The sequence below is a fragment of the Macrobrachium nipponense genome, chromosome 41 (genome assembly GCF_015104395.2).
Source record: "Macrobrachium nipponense isolate FS-2020 chromosome 41, ASM1510439v2, whole genome shotgun sequence".
In the NCBI taxonomy this organism is placed as follows: Eukaryota; Metazoa; Arthropoda; class Malacostraca; order Decapoda; family Palaemonidae; genus Macrobrachium; species Macrobrachium nipponense.
Genome location: NC_061102.1, coordinates 37,604,077 through 37,621,405, shown reverse-complemented (window position 1 = coordinate 37,621,405; position 17,329 = coordinate 37,604,077). Strand labels below are relative to the sequence as shown.

Sequence of the window (17,329 nt, the reverse complement as noted above, 5' to 3'; positions counted from 1 at the left end):
GAGGGACATCGTAGTGAGAGGATTTCTTCCTCTAAGTCTTGGTTTCGTCTAGAAAGTCTTCTCTTGTTAGACTTTCGGAAGTCAGGAGCAAGAAAGGCTCAGAGCGCTCTTTGGCACCAGATCCATGGCCCTCTGGTACTGTATACGAGTGTGGGGCAAGAGTAAGTTTCCAGAGATTTTCATCGGCACCTGTTTTGTACTTCTAACACTGAAGAACAGGTAATGCTTCGCCCAGCTCACCTGTAGTTCACGAGACTCCGGGGGTACAGGATCCACGTCCGGAGTATGAGCGCCCATTGGCACAAAGGATGCCTACAGCACTGGAACTGATAATAATTCAAGAGAAGTTGGGGGCAAACAAGAGCCCACCAAGGTCCAAGTGCCCATTGTTGCCACAGTTTCTCAAACGCCAGATCAGCCATTGGCACCCAAAAGTTCATTGGCTCCCAAGCATCCATTGGTGCCAAGGGATCCATTTGCGCCAATCGTCCATTTGCACCCGAGCATTCACTAGTGCCCGAAACATCCGTTAGCACCTGGGTGTCCATCGTCAACCGGAGGTCCATTGGTGCCCAAGTAGCCACAAGTGTCCAAACAGCCACTGGATCAGTTTGAAGCTCTTAGACAATCTTTGTCATCAGTTACGACTTCGTCTTACCGACAGAATCACATTCTATGGCTGCCCTGATCCTTCTTTTTCAGCTGTTCAGAGCAAGTTGAACAGCATTTTGTGTCTTAATCAGTTTTCAGTGCCCCCAGGTTCAACCTCTAGAGAACTTGTCACCGATTCCTTCAGACGAAGAAGAGGAAAAGAAGGAAGAAGAGAGGATAAAAAGTTCTCTCACTGCATACAAAGCCCTGCTGTTTTTACTTTGTAGTGTAGCAAATTTTTCTGACTGTTCTCGCCGGTGACTCCTGTTGTTGCTAGTGTCTTCCTACATGAGAGACAACCAAAGAGGACTCGGCAAAATTACCTTTTCGGCAACGGAAGGTGTTGAAGGAGATCAACCTTTGGCTGGAGGATAAGTGGGATTGGATTGCGGCGAAAGTGGATTTCAGTTTCCCCACCTTCTCATCTTTCAACAAGAAGACAATCTATGTTACGAGACCGAAGAAGCTCTCTCTTTGGGTGTATCTGCCTCCGCACAGGGAGACTTTTCGGTTCTTATTGACTTGGCGAGAAGGTTGGCTTTCAGTTCAGCCAAGACCATGTTTACGGTTCAGAATTGGATCACCTCATGAAAAAGTATTTTTAAGTATTTGAGGTGATAAGTTTCCTGGACTGAACAGTGGGAGCCTTGGGCCCATAACATAAGGATTGTACTACGTTGAATGATGATGCCTTTGCAGAAATTTGCGGGAGTTATCTCCTGTTTAGACAAAGGCATTAGAGAAGGATCCTCGGAACTAGCCTCTCTTCACATTAGGCATCTTAAAGAAGAGAGAACTTTGGTGTTCTTTCACCTCTAAAGGAGTTTGTCATAATCAAAAGTCTGCCTTGTTTGTATTCTCCATTGGATAAGAAGCAATTTTTTCCAGAGGAGACAGTTGCTAGTTTTCCTTGGAAGTGCAGAAGAGGGCAACACAAGAGCTTACACCAATCCGCTAAACGGTACTTGAGAGACTATTCCCAGTGTATGTCATTTGCCAGCCATGCACGGACTACCCTTTCGAGGCAGGGGATTTGTTAGATATTTCCTTAGATCGAGGGGTAGAGGACATTTCACCCGTAGATCTATCAAAAAAAAAATCCACAACCAACTCCTCTGCCAAAAAGTAATGTATCAGTCCTTCATGCACTAGTAGGAGCAAGACTCCTACATTTTTGGAAGAATTGGAAGCGAGAGGGGCGGAATATTGGATCGTAAAGGTATTCAGAGAAAGTTACGATATTCCATTCAAGAGCAAACCTCTGTTATCAGACTCTCCATAGCTTTGAGAACCTACTTAGAAAAGTTCAGAGAAATTCATGGCCCTTTTGAAAAAAGTTTCCTCCCTCCTGCAGAAGAAAGCAATAGAGTTAGTAGAAGAGCCAATAACCCCAGGTTTCTACAATTGTCTATTCGTAGTACCCAAGTCATCGAGGGCTGGAGGGCCATGTTGGACGTAAGTACTCTGAACCATATGTGCAGAAGATAAAGTTCAAGATGGAGACGAATCAGTCAGTCTTATCATCAATCTGTCAGGGGATTGGATGATCCCCAGCGATATGGAGAACACCTACTTTCACATTCCGATCCACCAAAACTCAAGAGATTCTGCATTTGTCTTCAAGAACAAAATTCATCTGTTCAGAGCCCTGTGTTTCGGGCTGTTGACCGCCCCACAAGTGTTCACTCAAGTCCTAGCTCCCATTGCGAAATGGTTACATCTAATCAGAATAAAAATATCCTTAGGTTTGGACAATTGGCTTCTCTGGTCACAAACAAAGGAGGGTGTATGGAGGACCTTCAGAAAACTGACATTAAGTCAGGAATTAGGACTGTTTTAATAACAGGTGAAAGTCACAGTTACTCCCATGTCAGGAGCTAGTCTATTTGGGGATGAGGATAGACTTAGTGACTTTTTGGGCTTTTCCCATTCCCAACAAAGAATAGAGTCGTTCTTACAGAATGTGGAGCATTTCTAGTCCTTCAGTGAAGGAATGGATGAGTCTATTGGGCACGCTATCCTCAATAGAATAATTTGTGACTATGGGGAGACTGTATATGAAGAATCTACAGTTCTTCCTCAGGGCAAACTTATGTTCTGAGTCACACAAGAAATAAAGGAGGACCTGCAGTGATGGAAGTTAAGAGACAGGCTTGTAGAAGGGAAATCTCTCCTACCGCTGAGCCCCAACCTAGTGTTCTTCTCAGACCGCGTCAGATCAAGGTTGGAGAGCAATTCTAGGGGGGAAAGGAAGTATCAGGCACTTGGAATGCACAACAAAAACAGTGGCATATAAATCGGAAGGAGTTGACCGCCATCCACTGGGGGTTGTTGGAACTTGCGGAGTGGCGGTACATTTTGGACAGTATGACAGCACTCTTGTACATAAGAAAACAAGAGTAACCCACTAATTTTCTCTTTGCGAGACAGCAAGAACCCTATTGTTATGGGCGCAATCAGAATCAAACCAAATTATTAATGAGGTTCGTTCAGGGAAACTCGATGTACTCACAGACGAACTAAGCCGCAAAAAAGTAGGTCCTTCACACAGAATGGATGATGAACCCTGTGGTATGCCTGGATTTGTGGAAACCCTGTGGAAAACCAATGATAGATCTGTTGCCACAGCAAGAAACCATTCACCCCCTTTACTGTTCACCAGCCCCAGACCCGAAAGCATGGGCAACGGATGCAATGCTTTTGGACTCGTCGAACAAGGACTTGTATGTTTTTCTTCCATTCAGGATGGTGAGAGATGTTGCCACAAATTCAGAACTCACCACAACATTGCAATGACTCTCATTGCTCCATTCTGGCCAGCGCAAGAATGGTTTCCCAGATCTATTAGATCTACTGTGGATTGGCCAAGATTACTCCCTCAGAAGTCAAATCTACTTCAGGACGTTCCATCAAGGACTGTCACTCTGTCCCTAACAGACTGTCTGACGACTTACAAGTGAAGGGGTTTTCAAAACAAGCGGCAAGAGCTACTGTATTGCCCAATGGAGAAGGGAATTATCAAGTAATGTCTACCAGGCAAAGTGGACAGTTTTGAGAGCCTGGTGTAAAGAACATAACATTTCGTCTTCTAAGACATCTATAACGGAAATAGCAGATTTCAGTTATATCTGAGGACAGATAGAAACCTGTCTACCTCAGCTATCAAAGGTTATAAGGCAATGTTGGGATCAGTTTTTAAAACACAGAGGATTAGAAGTATCGACGAATAGAGGTCTTTTGGATCTCATTAAATCCTTTGATACAGAAAAGCCTAAAGGTTCGAAGATATATCATGGAACCTAGAGGTAGTCCTTAAATGGCTGTCGGAAACCCCCATTTGAGCCATTGCACAGAGCATCAAGAGATTTGACGAGAAAACACTATTTCTAGTAGCCCTGTTTACTGCAAAAAGGGTGAGTGAACTAAGTTCCATGGACAAGGGAATAGGATTGCACAGGGTAATGCGGTATGTGCATTAACCTTAGGATTTTCAGTAAAAAAATAGACTCCTTCCAAGCTGTGGCCTCATTCTTTCAGTGTAAAAACCTGATGGAATTAGTAGGAACCGGAAAAAAGAACGGTTACCCTGCCCAGTCAAAGCTCTGAAATGTTATCTACAAAGGAAAGCAAAAATTAGGGGCCCATCCGATCATTTATGGTGTTTTCGGTAAAGAATCTTTTTCGTCCGATGTCTAATTTTCTTATGCAGTGTCATTGATGAATCTCATTCCCAAGTGAAAAGAAACAGATTTAATAAACTAAAAGTGAAGGCTCACGAGGTGAGAGCAGTGGCAATTTCCCTCTCCTTTAAACACAACCTCTCCTTGGATTCGATATACAAGCAACATATTGGAAATGCAAATCAGTGTTTGCCTCACATTAGCTGTGAGAAATTGAAACGGTTATGAAAATTGCAGTACCTGGGTCCATATTTAGCGGCTGGCACAGCATTGGGTAAGGGAGTGTAGGAAGTCATCCCTTCCTAGCTTATCTCTTTGCCTTGAATAAGGTTGTTGAGTTTTAAGGGAGCCTGGAGGTAACTATTGGTGTACTAAGGGCACCCTTCAGTCAAGTGTATAGTTGGGTATGAATTTTATTATTATTTGGAGGTGATATGTTTTTTTACTCTGGTAATATGATATTATATGGTACTGCATTCTGGGCTGGTATGATGATATGGTACCGACCGGCATTCTGCTGGTAATATGGATATTATTATGGTACTGCATTCTGGGCAGTGGGCATCCTTTGGTTTACCATGCTAGCCACAGACAATTCCTTAAGCTGCATGGATCCCATTTATTAGATGACGAATCCTAGCTATACCGCCACATCCCTATGAGTTAAAATGAGCGACTTCCAGAGGCAGTAATCATCTGTTCAGCTCTCTTAACAGGTAAGGAACCAACAAGCATTCACATGGATGCTAGCACTAAGTAGGTACATATTTTATATTCATTAATTTAAAAGATATGTGCATATCCATGGATCCCACCTACTACAATGTGGGATTCAGCTATGTAACTTGGTACTTGGTAAGTTGCATACATAAAAATTACATTTTTAATAACAATAAGATTTTATGTATACTTAACCAAAGTAGTTACATGATCAAGCCTGCCCTCCTCCCCTCACATGGATAGTAGGGCATAAACAACTGATTTTCGTTCATTGGTTCCTCTCTCCCCCAATAGTGGGTAGGGGGGAGGATATCACCTGACCAAAACAAACTAGTGCTATCACGGATTTAAAAATTCTAGCTGCTGATGGATTAGAAAACTATAGCTATGTAACTACTTGGTAGTACTATACATTAAATCTTATTTTTATTATAAAAATGTCATGTGTATACTTGAATTTGACGGTCTACTGCGTCTTGCAAGAAAAACTGTATTAACATGTTTTTTCCTTTACAATACATGTATTAGTTTAATGATAACTATATTCAACAAATAGATAAAAGAATACAAAACATTTCAGTATAAAATTTAGCATAAAAGATGTACAAAATTGTATGTCACCATGGTGAAGTCACGCTCAGTTGACTTGAGACTGAATGAGGGAGGGTTGATATTGAGGAGAGAAGTAGAAGAGGGGGAGTTAAAAATAGAATATTGCAATAAATATAATGATTGAATATGGAAACAATCAAATGCAATTCAAAAATAATAATAATATAAAAAAAGTCTTAATTGAGCCAGTGTTTGGTGCGACCGAGTGACTGTATATGTAGTTTAATGATAAATAAATTACTTTTCACAATAAAATTTAGCATAAACGATGAAAAAATTATATGTCATTGTGATAATGCACAGATAACTTGAGATAGAGGGAGGGAGTGTTTATATTTTTGAGTAATAATGAATGAATGATTTTAAGTTATCAGGCATGATATTGTTGAGGAGAGAAGGAGAAGAGACAGAAAACCTTTACTATATGTATGTAAAAGCAGCACCAATTCACATGGAAAAATAAAATGTTATTTCACAATAGATTTAACATAATGATAAAACATGAAAACAATTGCAATCCAGTAATAAAAAAAGCCAATGTTCACTGTGCTGAGTGAGACAATAGAGAGGAGATGGTGGTGGGTTATGGGTAGGAGGCAGGGGTCAGCTTCCCACTGACTTAACCAGCTGGGCTTGATGAGTATTCACCATTTCTTTCGCTTACACATGATTTTCCCAAATAATTACTTTTGGCTACAGTTAAATACCTATTACGAGTGACATTACTTTTTTGCACTGTAAAAGTTACTCGGTTCCATAATAAAAGACACTGGTGCTGCATTCAACTTTTGTGTGCATTCAGTTGTTTGTTTTGTTTAAACAACTTCTGTAAGAAAGATGTTTTTAAGTCTCTCTTTCCTTTTCTTACTTGTATTCTTTACCTATTACTGTATGTACTTATTTGTTTTGCAAATCCTCATGTTTTTTTTAAATTCTGCCGTTTGCCAACAGATAAGTTGATGTATTGTGGCATAATTAACCTCTTTCTTGCACTTAAGATCCAAGTGTAAACATGTCAACAATCATACACGCTGATTATTCTCTCTCTCTCTCTCTCTCTCTCTCTCTCTCTCTCTCTCTCTCTCTCTCTCTCTCTTCTCAGACACAATCGGGCACGCACACTTTAATTATCCTTGTAAAATGTGAATAAAATTGATTTTAGTAGGGAAAACCTCTCTATCGCGAGAGTATATATAATGTTCTAAAGGGTCCACAATAATACAAAGTGTTAAGAGTCCGTGTATAATTTTCAAGACTTTACAAAAAGCTTTTGAACCCTCCCCTGGGTTCATCTTCATCCCAAATGAACAATTAGTTACAACATGTACAGAGTGAATTTAAAAAACGAGTCGTTGAAGATCGTTTTTGTCCTTAAGAGCTAACGACCGGTGTCAACGATCTGCAATGACTCTTGTTTTTAATTCACCTCTGTACATGTTGTAACTAATTGTTCATTTGGACTGAAGATGAACCCAGGGAAGGGTTTGAAAGCTTTTTGTAAAGTCTTAAAAAATTTTGCACAGACTCTTAAACACTTGTATTATTGTGGACCTTGTAGAACAAAATTGATTTTGTTATCAACCTTTGCCTACTATGACCATTTCAGTTTCCTGAAAGGGTTCCCGTCTCTCCTACCTCCAATCCTGCTGGCCGCACAGCATTTTTACCAGACAGATTGTAAATCGCATACAGAAGCAAATTTTTTTTTTTTCCAATTTACTTTATATAACGTACTGTTGTATTACTTTACACTTAATTTAACTTTTGAACAGATTAAAATATAATACGTAGAAAAAAATTGAAAACAGGGACTTTTTGGGTTGGCTGGAGTGAGTGATCCTGATTTTCTTTATTTCTTATAGGGATATATGTTTCATATTTCGAACAAATTGCATTTCGACCAGCATTCTTGAATGGATTAAGTCTGAGGTACTATACTGTATTTGTTAAAAATTTAATGGAAGTTAATAGTTATTTCTCTTGCATTACAGCCCCTTGCGCTAACAGGAAGAGTCCACACGGGATATACTCCAGAAGATAGTGTTTTCCCAACACCAACTCACACCAGTAGTTCTGAAATGTCTAGTAGTGGACAGCAACCCTCAGATAAATTACAAGCAAAATTTCCTTTAGTCGATGCCTTACTCAATTTGTGCCATAGCGCTGTAAGTACAGTAGTAATTATGTAGTTATATATTTTTCAACATAAGTTTTAGTCATACAGTACTATCATACCCATATCTGTTAGATTTGATTTCTTAATTCATTATTTAATGCTTAAGAGAATTTCAATATAACAATCTGATGGGGCTACATAGGTGTATGGGCCCCATGTTCATGTATACAATTGTCTTTTGTGGTTGTTCAAAGAGTAGAGCAACTAGCACTTCCAGCATAGTTTTAGTTTTGCATATATTTCAGTTATTGTGTATTTTTGCTAAGTTTGCTTGTATTGTTGTTGATAAGTGGCAGCTGATTAGCAAACAAAAAGATGTTACTTTTTTCTTACAATTTATATTTAATGAATTATAATTACTACCTTTAAGTATTATACTTATGATGATTTATGATTAGGTTGTCTTGTAGGCAATTTTGCCTGTCTGCATTTTTGTTTTTGAATAATTAAATATTAATGAAACAAATTCTGTAGTGAGCTAATGTTGTCCAGTGTATCTCATGTGGTGCAACTTTTGTTCCAAGTTACTAAAGGGTAAAGGGGTTTTGCGTGAAGCATCCCTTTGGCCTCTCTCTGTACTCACTTTTTAGCCTTTTGCTTTATTTCCATTCCTACTGCCTATCTTCAGTCTTGCTTATTGAACCTCTCAAACTATTACTTCTTAGTGCAACTGGCTGTTTGGCCCAATTTCACCATAACATCGCCTTTAGTTTCTAAACCTCCTTATTTTGTTGTTCTCACTATCTTTGGTGTTGAATGGCTTTAAGAACCCCAGTGCTTGGGTTGACAGCCAAAATTTCATAAAATCAGTTAACAAGAGAAATTTGGTTCTGTTAGTTCTGTAATTATTTTATTACTATTGATCTGCGTACCTTGTAAGTACTACATGGACTCTGTGACAGTTTTAAAAACATGATGTTGCACTTCATTCACTTTATCGTTTTATCTCAGTCCATGTTAAATGTTGTTGGATTCCAGCATCATTGGAGCACATGGAAACTTAGATAGGTTGACTGGATAGTCTGTCCACTAAAAAACCTTTGAATCTAACAAATGAAGAGTTCTCCATACCCTTCATGAGCTTTGAACCCACACATGGTATAAACTAGCAAGCAAGCTGCAGTTGAATTGATTTATTCCATTAAGATGTGTAACTTTTTGTAATTTTTTGTTATGTCATAACCTTACTTGTGAAGATCTGGTAAATCAGATCAAATTGGAACAAGTCAAGAACATTGTATATCCTTGGAAGCACAGCACAGTAATTTACCCAAGGGATGGGAAATTGTCTTTGACCATTTTTGTGTAAGACACACGCTTCAGAGATGAATTTTTGATGGGTAGTGGGAATCAACCACACTCTGTGCCTGCTGGTTCCTTTGACTTTAAGGCATTTGGTAGCTGAATGCCACGGTATTGCAGATTTTAAAAATGAGTACCTAGCTGAGTTGCAGGGACCTCCATGTGAAGATCCTTGGAGAAAATGTTGTGTTGCAATGCCAAGTGTCATTTTTATATAGGTATATTTCATAAGAGTGTATGTACATGGCAAAGGAATTAAGTTGTTACTGTATTGTTATTTTCAATTCGTATCTATGGTTTAAAATTGATGCTAACCCCTAGCATTGAAAATCTGATGGAAAAACATGTTTATGATGATGATTTTTACACCTGAAGTGCTATTTGTGCAGAATGCAGCAGACAGAGCACTGAGCCTGACATTAGCTATCTTATACCTTTAACCTATTTCTCACATTGTGAGAAATGAATGTTTACTCTAAGAAATTGAATTTGTATAAAAGAATTACACTTATTTCATGATTGTAATTCTTTTGTACAAATTTATGGTAATTTCTTATACTACTAATACATTTCTTTCAAGCTCAGAGTGGGCCAAAAATTAGGTTTGTTTTTATGGAACAAATTTTAATTTTATGTATGCAACTTACCAAGTAGTTACATAGCTATAGTTTCTAAAACCGTCGGCAGCTAGAATTTTTGAAATTTGCGGAAGCGCCAGTTTGTTTTGGTCAGGTGATACCCCCCGCCCACAATTGGGGGAGTGAGGAACCAACACCATCCGAAAATCAGATGTTTCTGCCGGCTGGTACTGTCAACACAGTTTCAGTAGCAGCGGAATTTTTTGAATTCTTTGCCGTCGCTCTTTGTTGGAGTTATTTGGTGAAGTACTCTGAATATGGAAGTTTTTTTTCGGTGATAGCTATTAGGAATTGATAATAGTTTTTAAATAGTTTTGCACCGAATTCACTAGTTGTGAATTGGTCTACATAATAGCAGACATTAGTTCATCTGGGATTAGGTATTGTAGTAAAAGCTGCAATACTAGGATTGCTAAAGTGGGTAATGATCCACATTCAATTGCACAGGTTGTAGGGGACAGAATTGTACACCAGATCAAACTTGTGGGGAGTGTATTAATTAGGATCAAAGAAATTGGAAGATCTTGACTAGTTACACGAACAAGTTAGAGAGAGATAAAAAGAGAAAAGCGGCTTCTAGAGCTAAAGCAAAAAACTTAATTAGTCAGGAATTGTCTAATGATAATTGTCTTTTCTGAACCTTCCCCCCTCCACTTGTCATTCCCAGTCCTAATCTTGGCTCTCTCACACCCGTAACCCAATGCTGTGACCAATTAGAGGCAAGAGTCGATCAGAATTTCGATCATGCTCCAAGCAATGAAGAAATTAGGAGCGTCTGTAAAAGCTCTAATGGACAAGGTAAGTGGTGAAGTGAGTGCAAGTGTAAGTGTTGTGGAGGAGGTGGCTGTTCGGCCCACTAATTTTCCAAGGCAAAGGTCCCTGTCAAACTCCCCCAGAACCTGGGAGGAGGCACACGAGCAGTCGCCCCCTCAGGCGATTTTGTAGACAAATCCCAGATCGCAACAGAGCGCCATTGGAAAGGCGTCTCTAAAGGAGTACCGCTGTCGTCTAGTGCTTTCAGCTCCGGGGAGTCCTCTCCCAGGCGCCAGTGGCGATTCCATGATGAGTCCTGTCCATTGAAAAGGAGGGCTCATAAGTTGTCTCCCTCTCCAGTCCCCTGTAAAAAGCCTAGCCCTTTACGGAAGAAACAGCCTTCATGTTGTTTTTGGGACTCTCCAGAGAGATTCTCTCAGGATACGGCAGGAGAGGGACGTCGTAGTGAGAGGATTACATCCTCTAAGTTGAAGTCAGCAGACGTTCAGAGGTGAAGAGTACGGGGAAGAGTAGACTCTCGGAGATGTCTTCAGCACCGGTCCGCACATGTAATACTGAAGGACAGGTAAGACTCCCACTAGTCCCTCCTGTAATCCCCGAGACTCCTGGGAGACATCTTCAGCATTCAGAGCATGAGAACACGCCGACTCCCAAGCGCCCATCGGCACCACAGTTTGCCTGCTCGCCAGAGCAGCCTTTGGCACCCAGGAACTTCCACGGCGACACTAGAACAACCTTTGGCTCCCCGAGCGTCCATTGGCGCCCAGGAATACAGTTGCAACCGAGCGTCCATGAGCACCCGAGCGTCCGCTAGCACCCCGAGCGCCCACTAGCACCCAAGCTCCGCTAGCGCCAACTAGCGCCCGAGCGTCCGCTAGCCCCTGAGTGACCGCTAGTACCCGAGCATCTACAGGTATACATATATGCAACCAATGCACAGAGGGACCAGTCTGAAGCGCTCACAAACAGCCTATGTCATCAATTTCAGCTTCGGGCCGGGTACCGACAGGACTTCAGGTGATGGCTGCCCCCGATCATTCTCTGTCAGCCATCCAGAATAGTTAGACAGCATTTTGGGATTTATTCAATCTGCGACGCCCCCTATCCAACCTGTAGAGACTTTTTCACCTATTTCTTCAGCCGAAGAAGAATAGAAAGGAGAAGAGGAGGATAAAGAGTCTTCTCTCACTGCCTACAAAGCCTTGCTCTTTTACTTTGTAGACAATTTTTCAGATTCATTCTCGCCAGTAACCCCCACGTCTCCGTGTCTTCTTACATGAGGGACAACCAGGAAGACTCCAGGAAATTAACCGAAAAAAACTATTAACTGCTTTTCTTTTTGGGGCTCGAAAAAGTGTTAAAGGAAATTAAACCTTTGGCTTGAGGATAAGAGGGATCAAGGCAAGGTCAATTTCTACTTTCCTCCTTCTCGTCTTTCAACTAGGAGACACTTGTGTTACGAAACTGGAGAAGCTCTCTCTTTGGGTGTGTCTGTGAGAAGATCGGCTTTCAACTTGGCCAAGATAATGTTTACGGCGTCAGAATTAGACCACCTCATTAAGAATATCTTTAAGGTATTCAAAGTTTTTAGAGTCCTGGACTGGACAGTACAAGCCTTGGGACGTAAACTGAAGAGCTATTCAATGTTGAGTGAGGAAGCTTTTACAGACATTTCGGGAGTGATCTGTTTAGATAAGGGGATTAGAGAAGGTTCCGCGGAACTAGCCTCTCTCTTCATGTTAGGTATCCTAAAAAAGAGAGAGCTATGGTGTTCTTTTACATCCAAGGGAGTTTCTCGTACCCAAAAGTCTGCCTTGTTATATTTGCCCTTGGATAAGAAGCACCTGTTTCCAGAAGAGACAGTAGTGCTAGTTGCCTCCAAATTGCAGAAGAAAGCAACACAGGATCTTCTCTCGTATTCCACTAACAGACTAGAGAAAATATCCCTAGTGTACGCCCCTCGCCAGCCAGCCGAGGACAACCCTTTCGGGGCAGGGGATTCGGTAGATATTTCCCAAGATCAAGGGGCAGAGCACGTTTCACCCTTAAATCTGTTAAAAAATCCTCAACCAACCCCTCGACCAAGAAGTAGTGTATCAGTCCTTCGTGCGCCAGTAGGAGCGAGGCTCCATCAGTTTTGGGAAGAATGGGAAGCAAGAGGGGCGGACCTTGGAATCCATTAAAGGTCTAAGGTTTTTAAGAAGAAGGTTACGCTATTCCATTCATGAGAAAGCCACCGTTATCAGGCTCTCCGATAGCTTTGACAGCCTACTCAGAAAATTCAAAGAAATTCATCGCCCTTTCGGAAGAGGTTTCGTCTCTTGCAAAAGAAAGCAATAGAGTTAGTAGAGGATTACTAATACCATGGTTTTACAATCGTCTGTTCGTTGTTCCCAAGTCATCGGGGGGATGGAGACCTGTATTGGACGTAAGCACTCTGAACCTTTATGTGCAAAAGACAAAGTTCAAGATGGAGACGAATCAGTCTGTCCTTTCATCAATCCGTCAAGGGGATTGGATGATCTCCATCAATATGGAGGACACATATTTTCACATCCCAATACACCAAAACTCAAAGAGGTTTCTCCGTTTTGTCTTCAGGGACAAAATATACCAGTTCAGAGCGCTGTGTTTCGGGCTTTCAACCGCACCACAAGTGTTCACCCGAGTGCTAGCTCCCATTGCGAAATGGTTACATCTAGTCGGGATAAGGATATCCCTTTACTTGGACGATTGGCTTCTCCGGTCACAAACAAAGGAGAGGTGCACGGAGGACCTTCAGAAAACCCTGACTTTAGCTCAGGATCTAGGACTGTTAATAAACAGACGAAAGTCGCAGTTACTCCTCAGTCAGGAATTAGTCTATTTGGGGATGAGGATCAACTCAGTGAGTTTTCGGGCTTTTCCATCCCCACAAAGAATCGAGTCGTGCTTGCAGAAGGTAGTGAAATTTTTAGTTCTCCAGGAATGCTCTGCAAAGGAATGGATGAGTCTTTTGGGCACTTTGTCCTCAATAGAACAGTTCGTGACACTAGAGAGACTGCATATGAGGAACCTACAGTTCTTCCTCAGAGCGAATTGGAACAGAAAGAAGTTTCCGGACTCTTTTGTGTTCCCTATCACACAGGAAATAAAGGAGGACCTGCAATGGTGGAAGTTAAGAGACAGACTTGCGGAAGGGAGATCCCTCCTCCTGCAGAGCCCCAACCTAGTGTTCTTTTCAGATGCATCAGATCAAGGTTGGGGAGCGATTCTGGGGGAATAAAAAGTATCAGGAGTTTGGAATGCAGAATACATACAGTGGCATATAAATCGAAAGGAACTGACCACCATCCACTGGGGATTGCTGAAGTTCGTGGACGAAGTTCGCAACAAGTAGTGGCAATACACTCGGACAGCACGACAGCGCTCTCCTACATAAAGAAACAAGAAGGGACACTCGTTTTCTCTTTGCGAGACGGCAAGGAGCCTGCTGGTATGGGCGAATTGGAATCAAACCACATTAATTCCGAGGTTCGTTCAGGGGAAACTCAAAGTTCTCACGGACGAACTGAGCCGCAGGAGGCAAGTGCTTCACACGGAATGGATGATGAATCCAGTGGTATGCCTCGAATTGTGGAAACTCTGGGGGAAACTTATGATGGATCTGTTTGCCACAGCAAGGAACTATCGTCTCCCCCTTGACTGTTCACCAGCCACAGACCCGAAAGCATGGTCAACAGATGCGATGCTTTTGGACTGGTCGAACAAAGACTTGTATGCTTTTCCTCCATTCAAGATGGTGAGAGAAGTCATCAACAAATTTGGAATGCATCACAACGTTTCGATGACTTTCATTGCTCCATTCTGGCCAGCGCAGGAATGGTTTCTAGATCTTTTAGATCTTCTAGTGGATTGGCCAAGGTTACTTCCTCAGAGAACAGATCTACTCAGACAACCCCACTTCAGGAGGTTCCATCAAGGGCTATCCACTCTGTCTCTAACCGCTTACAGACTATCTGACAACTCTTACGAGCGAAGGGGTTTTCAAGACAAGCGGCGAGAGCTATTGCGCAGTGCAGAAGGGAATCTTCAAGTAAAGTCTATCAGGCAAAGTGGGCTGTGTTTAGAGCCTGGTGTAAAGAGCATAATGTTTCATCTTCTAAAACAACTATAACAGAAATAGCAGATTTTCTTTTATATTTGAGAACAGATAGAAATCTGTCTACTGCAACTATCAAAGGCTATAAGGCGATGTTAGGGTCTGTTTTCAAGCACAGAGGATTGGAAGTGTCGTCGAATAGAGATCTTGCAGATCTCATTAAGTCCTTCGATATAGAAAAACCCAAAGGTTTGAAGATATTATCTTTGAACCTAGATGTAGTACTTGAGTGGTTGTCGGAAACTCCGTGTGAGCCATTGCAAAGAGCATCGTTAAGAGATTTGACAAGAAAGACCTTATTCCAAGTAGCTCTGTCTACAGCTAAAAGAGTGAGTGAAATAAATGCCATGGACAGGAGAATAGGCTTTGCACAGGGTAATGCAGTTTGCGCATCAACCTTGGGGTTTTTGGGAAAAAACGAGATCCCGTCCAAACCATGGCCTCGTTCGTTCAGTATCAAAAACCTCACGGACTTGGTTGGACCGGAAGAAGAGGAGAGGTTGCTCTGCCTGGTCAGAGCTCTGAAATGTTATTTACAAAGGACAGAGAAGATTCGGGGCCCATTCGATCGTTTATGGTGTTTGGTAAGGAATCCGGCGCGCCCGATATCTAAAAACACCCTGGCATTCTTCTTACGTAGCGTGATTGTAGATGCTCATTCACAAATGAAAGAAACCAACCGTAATAAACTTAAAGTGAAAGCTCACGAGGTAAGAGCAGTGGCAACCTCTCTCTCGTTTAAATACAATCTCTCTTTGGACTCGATTATTCAAGCAGCGTATTGGATGTGTAAATCAGTGTTTGCCTCGCATTACTTGCGTGATATTGAAACAGTATATGAAAATTGCAGTACCCTAGGTCCGTATTTAGCGGCGGGCACAGCATATGGTAAGGGTGTGTAGGAAGTCATACCTTCCTAATCTATCTCTTCACCTTGAACGAGGTTGTTGAGTTTTTTACGGGAGCCTGGAGGTACTATGGATGTACTAGGAGTACCCTTCAGTCAAGTGTAGAGTTGGGTATGAATTTTATGGTTATGTTTGAGGTGATATGTTTTTTACTTTGGGTAGGGGCATGATTTGGTTGACCATGCTAGCCACGGACATTCCTTAGCTGCATGGGTCCCACTGTTTAGAGGATGAGCCATGGCTATACCGCCACGTCCCTATGAGTCAAGACAAGCGACTTCCAGAGGCAGTAATCAACTGTTCAGCTCTCTTACCAGGTAAGGAACCAACAAGCATCTGCATGGATGCTAGCTCTAAATATATATTTTGTATAATTAAATTTTAAAAAGTTATGAGCATATCCATGGATCCCACCTCCTACAATGTGGGATTCAGCTATGTAACTACTTGTAAGTTGCATACATAAAAATGACTTTTTTATGAAAATAATATTTTATGTATACTTACCAAGTAGTTACATGATCAAAGCCTGCCCTCGTCCCCTTATATGGATAATAGGACATAAACAACTGATTTTCGGACGGTGTTGGTTCCTCACTCCCGATAGTGGGCGGGGGGTATCACCTGACCAAAACAAATCAGCGCTTCCACGAATTTCAAAAATTCTAGCTGCCGACGGTTTTAGAAACTATAGTTATGTAACTACTTGGTAAGTATACGTAAAATCTTATTTTATCGTTTTATCGTTTTCTGCCGCAAAGCAGTGGCTTAATCTAAATTGTTTATTGTTAATTCTGTACATCTACAGTACATTCTATGCAATTTTTTTATAAGTTGGAAAAGGGCTTATTGGATACTTTTCCTTCACCTTTTAAATTAAGTCTCATTAGTCCTCATGAGTTCCATGTAATATTTACTAGGTTAAAGATATAACTACTGTATTTTTTAATTCAGATACCATGGTACTGTCTATTTGGTTTTTAAATTGAGTGTTGATTAACTGAAAACTAAATTTGTGTTTTGCTACAGGACAGCAAAATAGCCAACAGTGCACACGAATGTCTTATTGGAATTGCCAGTGTCAGGGAAAGTCAGAGTAGTAGCACAATATCAAGGCATACATTGCTTCCTCATTACTTGGCCACACGACTTGTGACGTCAGCAGAAGAAATTCCTGTTGATTCAGAGCCAGCTCTTATAGAAGATATACCAATGTCAGACAAAGCAAGGTTTGTTGTGAAAATTGCAAGATCTTATTTTAGTTTTTAAAGATATATTAAGCTAATTATCATACTTAAACTTTGCTTGCTCCATAAGAATTGAGAATTGATCTTGGGTGTCCAGATACAAAATTGTTAATGAGGGTCTTGTTGCTTGCTTTTAACTTCAGATTATTCAGCAAAATAGTTATGGAATTTTTTCATGTTTAATTATCAGTAAATTGGGTTTTATTGGTTAATGCTTGTAGTAAAACTTATGTGTTAGGATTTTTAGATTATCATAAACTACCTTTGTTTATATGCAAATCCATTACTGTTTAATAAGTTACTTGACATTTTGCTGAAAACTAAGTCACCTCATTACCTGTAGGAGAAAAGATGAAGATCAGCTAGCTTTGATAGATTGGCACATGCACATAGGTATCCTCAGGACTGTGAGTTGACTGATACTTTTGTATTTTTTTGTGCCAACTGGTCAACAGTTTACAGAGATTCCAAGACTTTTGG

The 17,329-nt window shown here is 41.0% G+C and overlaps 1 protein-coding gene across 1 annotated transcript in view; it reads left to right on the top strand.

The window, feature by feature from the left end:
• The window catches only part of LOC135212695 (FHF complex subunit HOOK interacting protein 2A-like), a 177,018-nt gene that overhangs the window by 84,026 nt on the left and 75,663 nt on the right, over positions 1 to 17,329 (top strand). Inside the window, exon 7 of the mRNA XM_064246378.1 lies at positions 16,632 to 16,831. Within this exon, the coding sequence (XP_064102448.1) occupies positions 16,632 to 16,831 (200 nt within the window). The remainder of the gene's footprint in view (positions 1 to 16,631; positions 16,832 to 17,329) is intronic.